The sequence below is a fragment of the Eubalaena glacialis genome, chromosome 20 (assembly GCF_028564815.1).
Source record: "Eubalaena glacialis isolate mEubGla1 chromosome 20, mEubGla1.1.hap2.+ XY, whole genome shotgun sequence".
Classification (NCBI taxonomy): domain Eukaryota; kingdom Metazoa; phylum Chordata; class Mammalia; order Artiodactyla; family Balaenidae; genus Eubalaena; species Eubalaena glacialis.
In genome coordinates, this window is record NC_083735.1 from 14125835 (window position 1) to 14140675 (window position 14841).

At 49.9% G+C, this 14841-nt stretch overlaps 1 protein-coding gene across 2 annotated transcripts; it reads left to right on the top strand.

The window, feature by feature from the left end:
* Window positions 1-9896: 9896 nt before the first annotated feature.
* On the top strand, window positions 9897-11890 carry HELT (helt bHLH transcription factor). Of its 2 annotated transcripts, none has more exons than XM_061177475.1 (4): window positions 9897-9923; window positions 10362-10466; window positions 10741-10837; window positions 11271-11890. In XM_061177475.1, the coding sequence occupies exons 1-4, from the start codon at window positions 9897-9899 to the stop codon at window positions 11768-11770; spliced, it is 729 nt and encodes a 242-aa protein (XP_061033458.1). In that variant the 3' UTR covers window positions 11771-11890. The 2 variants fall into 2 exon arrangements, with proteins under 2 accessions (XP_061033458.1, XP_061033457.1); XM_061177474.1 differs by having other exon boundaries at window positions 11274-11890.
* Window positions 11891-14841: the final 2951 nt, after the last annotated feature.

A 14841-nucleotide genomic window follows, 5' to 3' on the forward strand; every position in this document is an offset into this window, starting at 1 on the left:
CTTGATTTTCTTATATGTAAAATAAACATAATACTCATCTTATTGTTGTGGGGATTAAATGAGCAAAGATCTGCAAAACACTGAGAGGTAAGGGATGCTGTCTATGTGTTGACCTTTAGTATTACTAGCCTATGAGAAAGAAGAGCAGGACAGCACTGCCACTGCCCCCCTGCAAGGCACCAGTGGCCTGGGCCGTCGGCAGATCTATGTTACAAGATACACTTCATTTAACTCCAGCTGGTGGTTTCCTAGGAGGACTGTCTTTTCTAACATGCAGTCTGAATTCATCATGCAAGAAAGCACTCATATCCTCACAGCTGAGGTCAAAGAAAGAGAGTCTGCTCTCCCTTTCTGTTTCTACCACTCTTCAGAAGCTTGCAGAGTTTGATGATGACCTCCATGCTCAATCCCAATGGACCTTTTGAGTCCTGTAGACATTTCCTGCATCTCTCCTACGTCAGATCCTGGCGAGCATCTCCTCCTTGAACCATCTGCACCTTTGCTCCTAGGAATCCCAGGAGCCTCTGAGCTCTCCTCCTTCCCTTCTGATGACCCCTTCTCCTGGTTGATGTCCTTCATCCACTCCTTGCCTATCAGCTTCCCCCAGGACTCTGTCCTTGGCCCCCTGCCTTTCTCCTTTAAGCTCTTCTTAAGTGATTTCATCCATGGCCATTGTCTGTCAGCCTCTGCAGGCCAATGCACCCTTTTTATTTCTGACCTTCAGTTTCCTATCTCAGCTGTCTCTGGGCATCCACTTAGGAGGTGTCCATATGAACTTTAAAATTGATATGTCCAAAATTAAATTAATCATCTTCTCCTACATCCCCTGCCCCCATATACATACCCCCCCGCAACAAATGACCTTATATTCCTCCTTATTGCTAACCTCAATTAATGGTGTCACCACATAGTCAATTCCCAAACCAGAAATCCAGCAATGCTCTTCCCTATTCTTCTCCCACCATGTTTAATCCTTCCCCAAGCTCTGCGGATCTTATCTCTCTAACATGTCCAGTTTGTCCCTAACCCTTATGCAGGACTTCAGCATCTTTACCTGAACCACTGTGATATAAATAAGTTAAACTCCTGGGTACCAGGTCTGCCCCCCAACCCATGACTGCCTCTCCACTCATCCTCTACCACACTCCTCCTCACAGTTCATGATCTAGTGAGACTATGTTGTGGTTCCTCAAAACCAGAAAGCCATTTCATGCCCTCATGCCCTTCCTTGTGCCAATCCCTTTACTGAGAGCCTCCCTTTACCTCCCACCTGTCTTCACTTGGCTACCTCTTACTCACTGTAGTGGGTTGGATGATGATCTCCCAAAAGATACATCCATGTGGAAACTGTCAATGTGAACTTATTTGGGAAACGGATCTTTGCACATGTGATTAAGGGTCTCAAGATGAGACTGTCCTGAATTATTCAGGTGGGCCCTAACTCCAATGAGAAATGTCCTTATAAAAAGAGGAGGAGAGACACAAAGACAGCCATGTGAAGATGGAGGCAGAGATTGGAATCATGCTGCCACAAACTGAGAAGTGCCTAGGCCACCAAAACTGGAGAAGACAAGGAAGGAAATCTCCCCTAGAGCGTTCAGAGGGCACGTGGCTCTGCTGATAGCTTGATTTTGGACTTCTAGCCTCTAAAACTGGGAGAAAATAAACTTCCATTGTTTTAAGCTACCAGGTCTGTGGTAATTTGCTAAGGCAGCCCTAGGAAACTAATGCACTCACCTTTCGGGACTCAGTTCACGCATCATCTCCTCCAGGAAGTCCTCCCTGATTTTCTCCTACCATCACCCCACTCCTGCCAGCTTATATCTGATTCCCTTCCTGTGTCTGTCTCACTTGATAAACTCCTGAAAGGCAGCAATTGGGTTCTGTTTCCCATTGTAATATGAGGGTCCAGCACTGTTTCAGAATTAGACCAGGTGCTCAACCAGATAAACGCATGAGAATCTCAGCCCTGGTGTACCTCCTATGGTCTGAATATTATGCCAGGAACTTCACAAACATTCCCTCACTGACTCATCTCAATAGGCCTAGGAGGTAGGTACCATCATCTCTGCTTTATAGATGCAGAAACTGAGGCACAGCAATTTGCCCAAGACCGCTTTGTAAGCAGAGTTAGAATTTATATCCAGAACTCTTTGATGAGCAGGAGCATGGCATTTTCAAAAAAACAGCGGCCAACTAGAAGAAGAGGGATGTTGGAGAAGAGTGGGGAAAAGATTGGGTCTTAATTATATCAAAGCCACTGTGTGTGTGTACATGTCTGTGTAAGTAGTAATGAGGGTCGGAGTGTAGTAAACTAAAGAGGATCTAACTCATAATGCAGCATAAATATATCACAGCAGCTTCAAACCTGAGGCCTGGGAGCAAGGGGTGTTGTGATGCATGAGGGATAAGAAAGGATGAACAGCGAGAAGGGGAAACGGGAAGGAATAAGAGAGGGATAGTTCTGCCATGTTTGGAAACAGAACATGATCCTCTTTATCTTCTCCCCCACTTCCTCTTGCCCACGCCTTTGCCCCTGTTCTCAGAGCATCAGTGCACAGACGCTATCTCAGCTCCTACTATGGTACTTGACCCGGTACAGGAGGCTTTGGCCTCCAAAAGACACCCGTGTCCTAATTCCTGGAACCTATGAATGTTACCTTATAAAGGCCAAAAAAAGGACTTTGCAGATTTGATTAAATTAAGTGTTTTGAGATGAGGAGATTATCCAGGTAGGCCCTAAATGCAACCATAGGTATCCTTATAAGAGAGGAGCAAAGGGAGATTTGACACAGAGAAGAGGAGACATCGATGTGACCACAGAGGTGGGGACTGGAGTAATGTGACCACAAGCCAAGGAATGCGGGCAGCCATGAAGCTGAAAAGGTAAGAAACAGATTCTCCTCTAGCCCCTCCAGAGGAAGTGTGGCCCTGCTCTCACCTTGATTTTGGCTCAGTACTACTCATTTCAGACTTCTGACCTCCAGACTGTGAGAGAATAAATTTCTCCAAAGTTTATGTTAATTTGTTACAGCAGCCACAGGAAACTAATATTGAATACACCAGCTCTTCCTAAATTACCTCCCTCTCATTCAAAACTTGTTTCTTGACAGCCTTCTTTAGTTTGGTGTTAGAGAGGATCAAAATCCAGTTATATCAATTCACACTGATGAGAGACCCTTAATGCCCTCAGAGGCAATGATGTTTTAAAAGGAGGGCATTTATAACTCCTCAAATTAATGTCTAATTGGTACGATTAGTGTAAAGAAACAAAGTGAATGGAAACTGCTAGCAGTCAGGTGAAAATTTAGGGAAATGGACCAACAAACAGGTAAATTAGGTTTGGGGTCTGCCCTCAAGAACTTTCCCCTTCGTCAGGGTCTTCTTTTCACTTGTGAGGACGTATAGATTCTCCAAAAGTTCTATGTTTGTTCTCAGTGATTCCAATGTTGCCCTGCACAGTGCCTGGCACACAGTTAAGTGCTGAATTCTGGTGGTGGATGAATGAGGAAGGCAGAGAGAGAAGGGTGGATCCGAGGTGTCATCCACATGAACAGATGGGGTGTCTGACAGACTACTGCTACTTGATTACTGCCCATACGATGGAATCTTTTAACACTCCTGTAATTTTCTCCTCCTCCTGAATCCTCTCCCCAAGTTCTGTGTTATTTACTGCAATTTACAATAATTTCTTATTGTCAGCAATATATACCTCTAATTTTGTGTGCAAAGTCACCCTGTAAAGCAGATGAAATCTTTAAGCTGTAGAAAGAACTCCCCTCAGTACTCTAAGCTGAAGCTCCCCATGATGACTTCTGGATGTTGCTCAAGTTAATACAGAGCAAAAAGCTGGAATTATCAGCCCCAAAAGAAAAGCCAGTTGCCTAGAAAAATCAAAGCCCAGAATCAACACGGTTCACAATATCTGTAACATACTTTCTAAGTGATGTTAATGTCAAACTATGGAAAACAACTCCTTCATCTATCATGCAACCTCCCTAAGTGTTCTCACTCAATAGTTATATTTACCCTTCCCCTAGTTAGTTCTTGTAAAAGTCCAAAAATAAATGGTAAAATATGACCCTATGGGGCCCTGTGACAGATTGCCAAAATAACCCCTGAAGCCCCTCTTCCAGTTTTCCTTCATTCATCAAAACTACACTGAGCATCTACTACTTGCAAATTCTGGAGAGACATGCAGGAAATAAAACACTGCACATAGGAGGCAGTACTAAGGAAAATATCGCAAACACCCCATAGAATATTCGAACAAGCAGTGCTACAAAGCCCCCCTTGTTCACAGGAAGCCTTTCAACCTGTGCACTTAATTATTTCCACTTAGGACAGCCTGAAAGTCCCCTCCACCTTTGCTGTTGTCTTTCTAGGCTACCCATTCCTACCTGGCACTTGCCAACTGGTAGCCTTCAGCTGTTAAATACCAAATGGTGGCCTCCAACTTCAGCTAAAGTGGTGCTTCATGAACTTTGAAGTGCACAGGAATCAACTGGGGATCTGGTTCAAATGCAGATTCTGATTCTGTTAGGTCAGGGGAGGAGCCTGAGGTTCTGCATCTCTCATGAACTCCCAGGTGACTACTACGCTGCTGGTCTGAGGACCACATTTGAGTAGCAAGTGATTAAGTAAAAAGAACTTCCTTTTTACTGAAAACAAAATACAGCCAACTTCGGAAGGCATCCGATTCTAGAGGCATATGTGTAATGTTTCAGGACCTCCCGTAAGGAGAGAGAAACTGAAGGCATCTGAGCCATTGGATAGACGATGGGGCTGGTGCCTCACCGTGGTTTCAGAGCTGCTACCTCATTCATGGTTTCAGAGCTGCTACCTCATTCAGCAAAAACTCAGGTACTAGATCTAAAAATAGAGTTAGAAGGCAAAGAACTAAACGGCATCAGAGACAAGAACAAAGGAGATAGATACAGACCAAAATCTGGGGAATCATTCTATTATGGATACAGTTTTCCCAAGTCTCTGGTCTCCTTTCAGATTTGGGGTTTAGATAAAAGCCGACCCCTTCAGTGTGTGTCCTCAAGGCTGGAGACATCCCCCCCCCACCGTCACCTGGCTGCTCTGACAAGCACCGTCTCCTGACACACACTTCCTGCTGACGTCCTTGTTGAGCTGAGAATACTACTGGTGGTCAGAGGGAGCAGAAGAATTTGGGGTGCTGAGCAAGGAAGAGTCCAGAGAAGTCACCAAGCCAGTCGGATGTGTGCTGCACGGCTTCTAGGATGGGCACTGGGGGTGACTGGGCACCGAGGGTGACTGCTGTGTCGAGGCTTCTGTATCGGGGTCTGACACAAGCACAGACCTTTTCTTCTTTATGAGAGGACACGCCCCTGAGCCATGTCCTTTTCTGAGTGGTGTTCGCAGCGTCTGGCTCACATCAGTGCCCACCACGTGCTGTCATCACTGGACTTGGGAGGAGCAGGAGCACGTGGACAGAGGCCCAAGGACACAGTTGATGCCTCTGACGATGCTCACACCAGCCAAAGGCAGCAGGCGTCCTACAGAGTGTCTGCCAGTCCTGAATCACAGCGTCCCTGCTGGGACTCTCCTTGCAGTAACAGAGGAGTAAACTGAGGCTGTCGGCCCTGGAGGTCACACAGCAAATCAACAAACACTTGAGACAGCGGCTTGCTGTGCGCCATTGTCATTCCCAGTTCCCCTCGTGGCACCTCAGATTCTTCGGTGGGAAAATGGGCGTCGGACTTGATGCTCTTCTGGGCTTCTTTCAGAGGAAACATCCTACAGTCCCACATTCTGGGATCCTATTCGCTTCAGAAATAGAGCCCAAAGTGGGTTCTCTTTGCGCCTTGACCTCCTGGTACTTCAGAAGTACAGGAGAGTCAGCCACCGCTGTTTTCTCCACTCTCTGACAAGACTCCTCACGTTTCCCCACTTGATAAAATCCCCAGTCTCACTAATGAATCTACAAAGTCTGTGTATTAAGATGGGAGGAAGAGGGAGAGATTTGAAATCACCCAGAACACTTTGTCTTAGAGCAATTTGGCCGAAATTACCAAATACCCACTAGATTTTTTTTCTTTCCATTGATTACCCCTTCCCCATAAACCCTCAGTTTCTAGAGTTGGAAAGAAACACAAAAGAATCCATTTTTCAGTGTTTGGAAGCTGTATGTCAAATCTATGTAGCTAAAATTTTTTTTTAAAGTAAAAATAACAATATTAACAATCATAAACATTTTCTGTTTATGATTGCTGTATTCTCCAACAAAGGTCTTCAGACACCAGGAGTCTAAGTACAGACTACTACTGAATTAGCATCGTCTAATTTCTAAGTAGTCTTCCTTCCTAGCTTTCCTTTGATTTTGATGCTAATGTTTGAATCACTTGAAATGGTCATGCTGTTGAGTTGAGGGGCTTCTGAACTTGGAGCCTTTTTTCAGCCTCGCACACCCTGGGAGACGCTGCTGGCCACCAAGCACTAGGTGATGTCACCTGTGAGAGGGAGCATCTAAAGGCCCCCATCATTTGCCTAATTTTGGTCGATTTAACAAACCTCAGGCCAAATACTGGGGCTTTTTTACGGAGAGTGAAGCTTTCTCAGCGATGAGAAAAACTATGAAATGAATGAAAATATCACACAACAGCACAAACCCCACAAAACACCACTATGTGAGAACCGCTGCAGAAGTGATTTCCAGGCAAAGTAAAACCATTAATTGAGTAGGTAAGCCTTCTTTTAGGTGCTCTGCCTATATTTACTTCCTTCATCCCAGTGGCCACCTTGTGACCTGGTAGATACAGTAATTATCTCCAATTTACAGAAGAGGAAACTGAGGCACGGCAAGATTCAGTGAATAGCCCGAAGTCTCACCCAGCTGGTAGGTGGTGGAGCTGGAATTTGAACGACTGTTTGGCTCCAGGGACCATAGCTCTTCATTATTCTGCTCTCATTTTGAGTGGGAACTAGGTCGCCATCAGGGAACACGTTATCACCATCCTGGGAAGGAGGATTAAAGGGAAGATGACTGTGAGGGTCCCAGCACCCCCCTTTCTGGCAGCGTGATTCAAGCCTTCCTGCCGGGAAGACAAAAATAAAACACACCCTTCTCCTCATCTGAACGGGAAGAGGCTTTCCCAGCCTTCCAGAAAGGGCTGCAGACCCAGAGGACCTGGTGAGGATGGCCACCCCTCCACCCCACTTCCACTCACCTACCCACCTTCATTTGGGCCCCCCCAAGCCATACGAGGGGACTTGCAGGCCTGGGCAAGATCTGGAGCCCAGCTCCCAAGCAAACACGGGAAATTAAACAGCTTGCACAGAATGAAGTTTGGCCCATAGAAGGTGCCTGCAGCTGGCGGTTAACACCAGCAGTAAGAGGATCAACTCCTAGTCCGCGGGCTTAAAGAGGGGATGGGGGTGAGAAGTGTGCGCGCTCCCTTTTACCCATTCACGTTAGTTAATTTGGATGATAAGGGTTCGTGTTTAATCCCCTTGTGTGCGAGTGAATATACTGAAATCGACAACCTCTGAGAGGGCACCGGCGGCTGGCAGAGCAACCTGCGGGAGGGTGCGGGTCGTGTCCAATCTGGCGTGAAGTAGAAAAGAAACGTCGAGAGGAGACTGAGAGTAAGACGGAGAGGGACACCCTAGGGGTGCGTGGTGCGGACCGAGCCTCACACCTCCCAGACTGCAGCAGGTGGGCCGCTCACTTCCCCGAGGCCCGGCCCGCCAGACCCGCCTCTGCGCCCTAGGAGCCCCCTAGGTGCCACTGGAGAGCAGGGCTCCCCCCTAGCCACCTCTGCCAAGGACTGACGACACCGAAAGGGAGAGCCCGGGCCCTGCCGTAGTCCAGCAGAGGAGAGAGAGTTTAGGCGAGGTGGGGAGCAGAAAGGGAGGGAAAGTTGTGTCAGGAGAGGTCTCGGTTGCTCTCAAATGGAACACGTTAGAAAAAGGTGAGAGCTCAGCGGCTCCGGAGCAGGTCACAGAACAAAAAGCATTTTTACAGTTTCCATTTACAAGAAACCTGGCCCCCACGCACAGCCCGCAAGCCTGGAGCCCCCAGAGCGCGGGTTCCGGCGCAGCAAGTGCGAGCCAGGCCTGGCGGTCGGGGAGGAGGCCCCCGGCTGCTGGGCCCGGCTGCCCGCAGAGGCGCAGGCGGAGCAGAGCTCCCAGCCGTCGCCGCCCCCCTCCTGCCCCTCGCGCCAGTCCAGCAAATTTCCTCCCTCCTTTCGGTTCGTGCCTTCCCTCCCTCCTCCTCCCCCGATATATTCGCTCTCTAAAACCATAAAAAAGAGATCAACCTCCCTAACTTCACGGAGCCCTTTTCAGTGACAAATATTGATGCCCAAAGTGTCTGCGCTCTCCCGCCCCCAAACTTTAAGGCGCCCGCGAAAGGGAGACATAAAAAGTTAACAATGCTGTGAAAATATGTTTGCAGAAAATAGACAATCGTTGGATTAAACGTATTCAAGTATGAAATAATGCCTTTTTGTGTCAAAACTTGGGCGATGGGCGGGTACAAAAGTTCCCTGTGGCAGCTACTTGCTCCCTTTGTGAGCCGTGCGCTTTGGCGTCTCCACTTGGGCGCATTACTTAGAGCCCTCTAAGCGCGATTGTTTCTCCCTTTCTAATGACATTTACCGGATCAAAACATGCTGTTAATTCGATCAGAAGGCTTCACCCTCTCTGACAAAGCCACAATAATATCTCCTGAAGTTTGTTAAATTGACCAAAATTAGGCAAATGAATAGGGGTCTGTAGGCGCCCCCTCTCGCAGGTGACGTCGCATAATGCTCGCCTGGGCCAGCTGCATTCCCCCTTTTCTTCTCAGCCCACTCTTCTCCGTGTTGCTCCCCAATCCTCCCACCACCCCCCCTCACACACACACACACACACGCACACACACTCTCACAGACACGCCTGCCTGTCTTTCCTCCCCCCACCCTCTGGCATTATTAAAATTTAGCCCAATGAAACTATTCATACTTTTCAATGGACATTTTCCGTATAGGATAATAGGCTACAAATTGAGCCTCTTCCCCCCGCGAAGAGAGAGCCCGAAGGGGGGAGAAAAGAAAGGCGGCGATGTGGTCAGGGAGTAGGGGGGAGCGTCGCGTGCCAAAGACCTGCGGGAGGGGCGAGGCGAGGCGGGAGCCTCTTGTGCCCGCCGCAGCCCCACACCTGCCGGGATGTCCGGACAAATAAAGCGGTGTAAACAAAAAAGGGGGAGATGGACGTGTCACCAAGTCGTGTGAGAAAAGCCTGGGAACAAACGGGGCGCCTCCGTCTCCAAGAGCTCTCCCTTGAACCCGGCGGAACAGCCTATTAAAGGCTTACTTAATTACTTTAATGACTCTGGACAGGCTTTAAAACGCACTCGGCGCTGGGACTGCGGGCTTGCTAGGATTTGTAAACAGGCAATCGTGTGAGACTCAGCGGTGGGACTAAAGGAGGCGACACTGTTTTGTGAGGGTCCTCGCCCCCCGGCGCCCGCGGCCGCTGCGCCCCTGCGCTCGCTCGTCCGCCGGCGCAGGTTTACCGCCTCCTTCCCGCCCCGGCTGTTGCCATGCTAATGTTATTCCCCCGCCGGTCACGTGTCCTTTGAAGGGCCACGTGGATTAACAAAGCTGATCTGCCCCCAGCTCGCCCCCCTCGGCTGCTAATTTTTTTTTCTTAACTTTAAAAAAAAACTGATCTTGAATGCATGCATCCCCCAAACGCAGCTCCCCTAATCCTATGGAATAATTCAAGTCGTGAATGCACTTGGAGCCCTGGATGACCGCTTTATAAGGCAGCCCCTGGTAGTTGGGAGGCTGCAGTCTACCTGGGACACTCGAGGAGGCCCACGAGGCGAAAAGTGGACGGGTGCCTCGCGCCACCGCCTCTCCCGAGGGCGCGTACTGACCAGAATGTCAGGCAAGCTCAAGGAACGCAAAGTGAGTCGGCTGAGCCCAGATGGCTCTTGCGCCAACAGGGTGGGGGCGTCTGACGCCCGCAGCACCACCTGGCTGGACCGACGGGCAGGGACATTATCACACGGGACTTCTCCTGGAGAGGAATCCTGAGTGGTTTGGGAAGGGGAGGAGGATAGAGAAAGGGGACTCCTCAGTCAGGGAGGAGCCCACGCCTGGAGGCTGGTGGCCACCTCCCCATTGCCCTGGTGCTCAGCACGGCGGTGTGGCCCAGCGGACGTTGGAAGGGGAGCGCACCAGCGCGGGTGTGAGAAGGCAGAGCTCATGTGACCCACTGTGGAGGGACAGGGGCCTGGGGCGAGTCCCTGGGCAGCGTTGAGGGCTGGGAGACAGCTGTGCCAGCCGTGCCTTTCACGACTCTCTGGGCAAAGCCATCCTAAACGTACAAACCTCTGTTCGCAGAGAACCCCCGTTTCCCACAAAGTGATAGAAAAGCGGAGGAGAGACCGGATTAACCGCTGTTTGAACGAGCTGGGCAAGACGGTGCCCATGGCCCTGGCGAAGCAGGTAACGTCGGCGGCCGAGAAAACGGTGCTGGCGCTGGGGATCCTCTGCCGCCACTCTCGGCAGCGATGCCGGGAGTCTGGAGCCGGAGAGGGCCTTACACGTGTGGGCTCCCTTCCCGGGTGCCTGAGCGCTGAGTGAGCCCCGGGCGGCCCTCGCGCAGATCCACAGCAGCGCCCCACTCGCTGGTCCTCTCCGGATAAAACCTTGCACCCAGCCTGCCCGGGTTGGCCGGCACCCGCTGGGCCGCTTCGAGGAGCCCTTCCTCCTTTTGCAGAGTTCCGGGAAGCTGGAGAAGGCGGAGATCCTCGAGATGACCGTTCAATACCTGAGAGCCCTGCACTCCGCTGATTTTCCCCGGGGAAGGGAAAAAGGTGGGCGCGGGTTGCGCAAAGGGGAACCTGGACAGGGACCGCGCGCCACACAGAGACCTGGGGGCGGGAGTGGGAGTGAAGCGGCGCTCGCGAGAGGTCTCTCGCTCTCTGGATGCTGCCGGGGCGGGGGCGGGGGCGGGGTGGAGGTGGGAGCGGGCTCCTGTGAAAGCTACGGGGACTGGAGCACAGGTGTCTGGGGATACAGGTTCGCGGCCTCCTCTCAGGTGGGGAGGGTGGGGTCAGACTCTTAAGGAAAAGGAAGTCGCTAGCTGGCGTTTTTCCAGTCTCCAGAGTAACAAGAGTAGAGGGCGGGCGTCCAACGGAAACTCCGGCCAGGAAACGTGATGGGAGGTGCTTGGCCCACGCCTCGCGCTCCCGGTCGGAAAGGGCGCTCACGGTTTTTTTCTTTCTACGGTTTTTCTCGCCCCTCCAGCAGAACTGCTAGCGGAGTTTGCCAACTACTTCCACTACGGCTACCACGAGTGCATGAAGAACCTGGTGCATTACCTCACCACCGTGGAGAGGATGGAGACCAAGGACACCAAGTACGCGCGCATCCTCGCCTTCTTGCAGTCCAAGGCCCGCTTGGGCGCCGAGCCCGCCTTCCAGCCGCTGGGTTCGCTCCCGGAGCCGGATATCTCTTATCAGCTGCACCCAGCGGGGCCCGAGTTCGCAGGCCACAGCCCTGGTGAGGCGTCCGTGTTCCCGCAGGGCGCGGCCCCAGGGTCCTTCCCCTGGCCACACGGCGCGGCCCGCAGCCCGGCGCTGCCCTACCTGCCCAGCGCGCCCGTGCCGCTTCCGAGCCCCGCGCAGCAGCACAGCCCCTTCCTGACGCCCGTGCAGGGCCTGGACCGGCATTACCTCAACCTGATCGGCCACGCCCACCCCAACGCCCTTAACCTGCACACGCCCCAGCACCCCGCGGTGCTCTGACGCCGACTCGCCCGCAGATTTCTTTGCGCTTCGGGCGCTGCCTGGGAGAAATACTGTATATTGTACAAGTGTAAATACGGTGCCAACAAAAGAGCTGGGTGGGTTAAGGCCAAAAGCGAAAGAGTCTTCTGAAGGATCTCCCCCCTGGCAATAAACGTTTTCTGAAGGTCCCAGACAGATGGATTTCTTGTTACCTTCTGCTCTTCCAAAACCCACCCCCTCCGAGGTGTCTCGGGCGCCAGGCTGATAGGGGCCAAGGTGACGCCCCTCAGTAGTCTGGGTGGGGAAGGGGGCGGTCGCTGCGGTGTCTGAGGAGGCGGGGAGGCTAAGTGGAGGGGTCGCTTCCAGGCTGGATTCGCGTTTCCCCCGGGGCTCCAGACCTGCACCTGCCTCGGGCGCACCTTGGGCATTTGCCTGGGGGAAGGGCAGACTCGAGGAACAGGGCCCTCGGCTCTCAGAAAATACAAATCGAAGGACCCTCCCCAAGCTGGCTTTGGCGGACTTCAGCCAATTCCGACCTGGGCGCCCTTCCCTAACCCGGGACGAGGCCCCGGACACGCGCGCACCACATGCCCGCTGGTCTGGAGCGCGCCGAAACTCAGACCATCGGGATGCGTGACTCTAGGTTTACGGCCTCAACCTGTCTGGTAAAAAATATGTAGAGGAGGTAGCTACCGAGTGTGGCTTAGAAACAACATACGATGAAGTTTATCTTCGAATGACAACTACTCGTCGGCACCGAAGGGTTCAGGAAGCTGGAGGTGCCTTTGGCGCACAAATCAGCTCAGCTTCGGGGCCGCTGGGCAACCTGGTGAAAGGCCGGCAGCGACCGGGCTGGGAGACGCGCTCCCCTAAAGGATTGTTCCCTCTGCCCACACCCACATCCGGCCACTGGTGCGGCGTTAAGACGCTGGGTTCTTGGGCCTGCTGAGAAAGGCTTCTCCACCTTTTCCTGGGGAAGGGGGATTTTAACCTTCTTGCTCCACCCAGAACATAGGAACGTTTTGGGGTCTAGGGAAGACTTGGCTAGTGATCTGTAAGGGGCTTGTAGTTTTTTTTTTTTAACATCTTTATTGGAGTATAATTGCTTTACAATGGTGTGTTAGTTTCTGCTGTATAACAAAGTGAATCAGTTATACATATACATATGTTCCCATATCTCTTTCCTCTTGCATCTCCCTCCCTCCCACCCTCCCTATCCCACCCATCTAGGTGGTCACAAAGCACCGAGCTGATCTCCCTGTGCTATGCAGTTGCTTCCCACTAGCTACCTATGTTACATTTGGTAGTGTATATATGTCCATGCCACTCTCTCACCCTGTCACATCTCACCCCTCCCCCTCCCCATATCCTCAAGTCCATTCTCTAGTAGGTCTGTGTCTTTATTCCCGTCTTACCACTAGGTTCTTCATGACGTTTTTTTTCCCCTTAGATTCCATATATATGTGTTAGCATACTGTATTTGTTTTTCTCTTTCTGACTTACTTCACTCTGTATGACAGACTCTAACTCCATCCACCTCACTACAAATAACTCCATTTCGTTTCTTTTTATGGCTCAGTAATATTCCATTGTATATATGTGCCACATCTTCTTTATCCATTCATCCGATGATGGACACTTAGGTTGCTTCCATGTCCTGGCTATTGTAAAAAGAGCTGCAATGAACATTTTGGTGCATGACTCTTTTTGAATTATGGTTTTCTCAGGGTATATGCCCAGTAGTGGGATTGCTGGGTCGTATGGTAGTTCTATTTTTAGTTTTTTAAGGAACCTCCATACTGTTCTCCATTGTGGCTGTATCAACTTACATTCCCACCAACAGTGCAAGAGAAGAGCTAACACCTATCCTTCTCAAACTCTTCCAAAATATTGCAGAGGGAGGAACACTCCCCAACTCATTCTACGAGGCCACCATCACCCTAATACCAAAACCAGACAAGGATGTCACAAAGAAAGAAAACTACAGGCCAATATCACTGATGAACATAGATGCAGAAATCCTCAACAAAATACTAGCAAACAGAATCCAACAGCACATTAGAAGGATCATACACCATGATCAAGTGGGGTTTATTCCAGGAATGCAAGGATTCTTCAATATACGCAAATCAATCAACATGATACACCATATTAACAAATTGAAGGGGCTTGTAGTTTTCAACGACAATTCGATCTGTCTTACCCACAAAAGAGCAATACATTTAAAAATAGCAAACTGAAATCAGGTTTTTCTAGGACCCAGAGAGCAAAATAAGCCTCACTGTTGTTTTATGTTAACTGGTAAAATGAACAAGGTAACCAACCCGTTAAAGTTGTCTTTGTGAGAATTTAAAATTTTTCCTTCATTGATTTTTTTTCTTTGTTTCTGTCTTTTCTTTTTGTTCCCGTTCCCTTTGATGCCCTTTAAATAAATAACTCAAAATTATGTAGCAGATTTTCCTGTTTCCTGAGGCCATTTAGCTGAACTAAATTATTTGTCATCGCTCAGGTTAGCTGGAGTGCAATAAATTAACTTATTCCATTTCTGTGGACAGGGCTTAAGGGAGCTCTGACCTAGACTGTTTACTGAGGTCATGGAGTAAGATGGCCCACAATTTATAAACCATCAAACTTGATTACAGAGACAGGACCAAAAAAACCACACACACACACACACACACAAAGCCACTTCATTATGTTGTCCATAAAATGAAACTTAAATCTTAAATGTGTATGTTTTGGGGGCAGGGAGAATCTATAAACTTTAGAAAAAGTCTTTCAAGTAAGGGGTTCTTGCCCTTACACGCACTATATGTCACTACAATACTTATCTATAAAATATGAGATGCAAACAAGTATCTCCTCCCTTATGAAATGATATAGTTGGAGCATGAAAGTCAGTGTAAGATCAGGAGGCCACTGGGTAACAAATATATATTGAGCAATATGGGATGAAAACAAATTATGCAGAAATGGGAGAATGCATGGTGCCTATTATTGGAACACATGTCTTACACCCATTTTTATCAGCGCTGGATACAGAATATGAAGGAAGGCCTTTCAGCCTTTTTTTTCTCTGAGCATTAAGC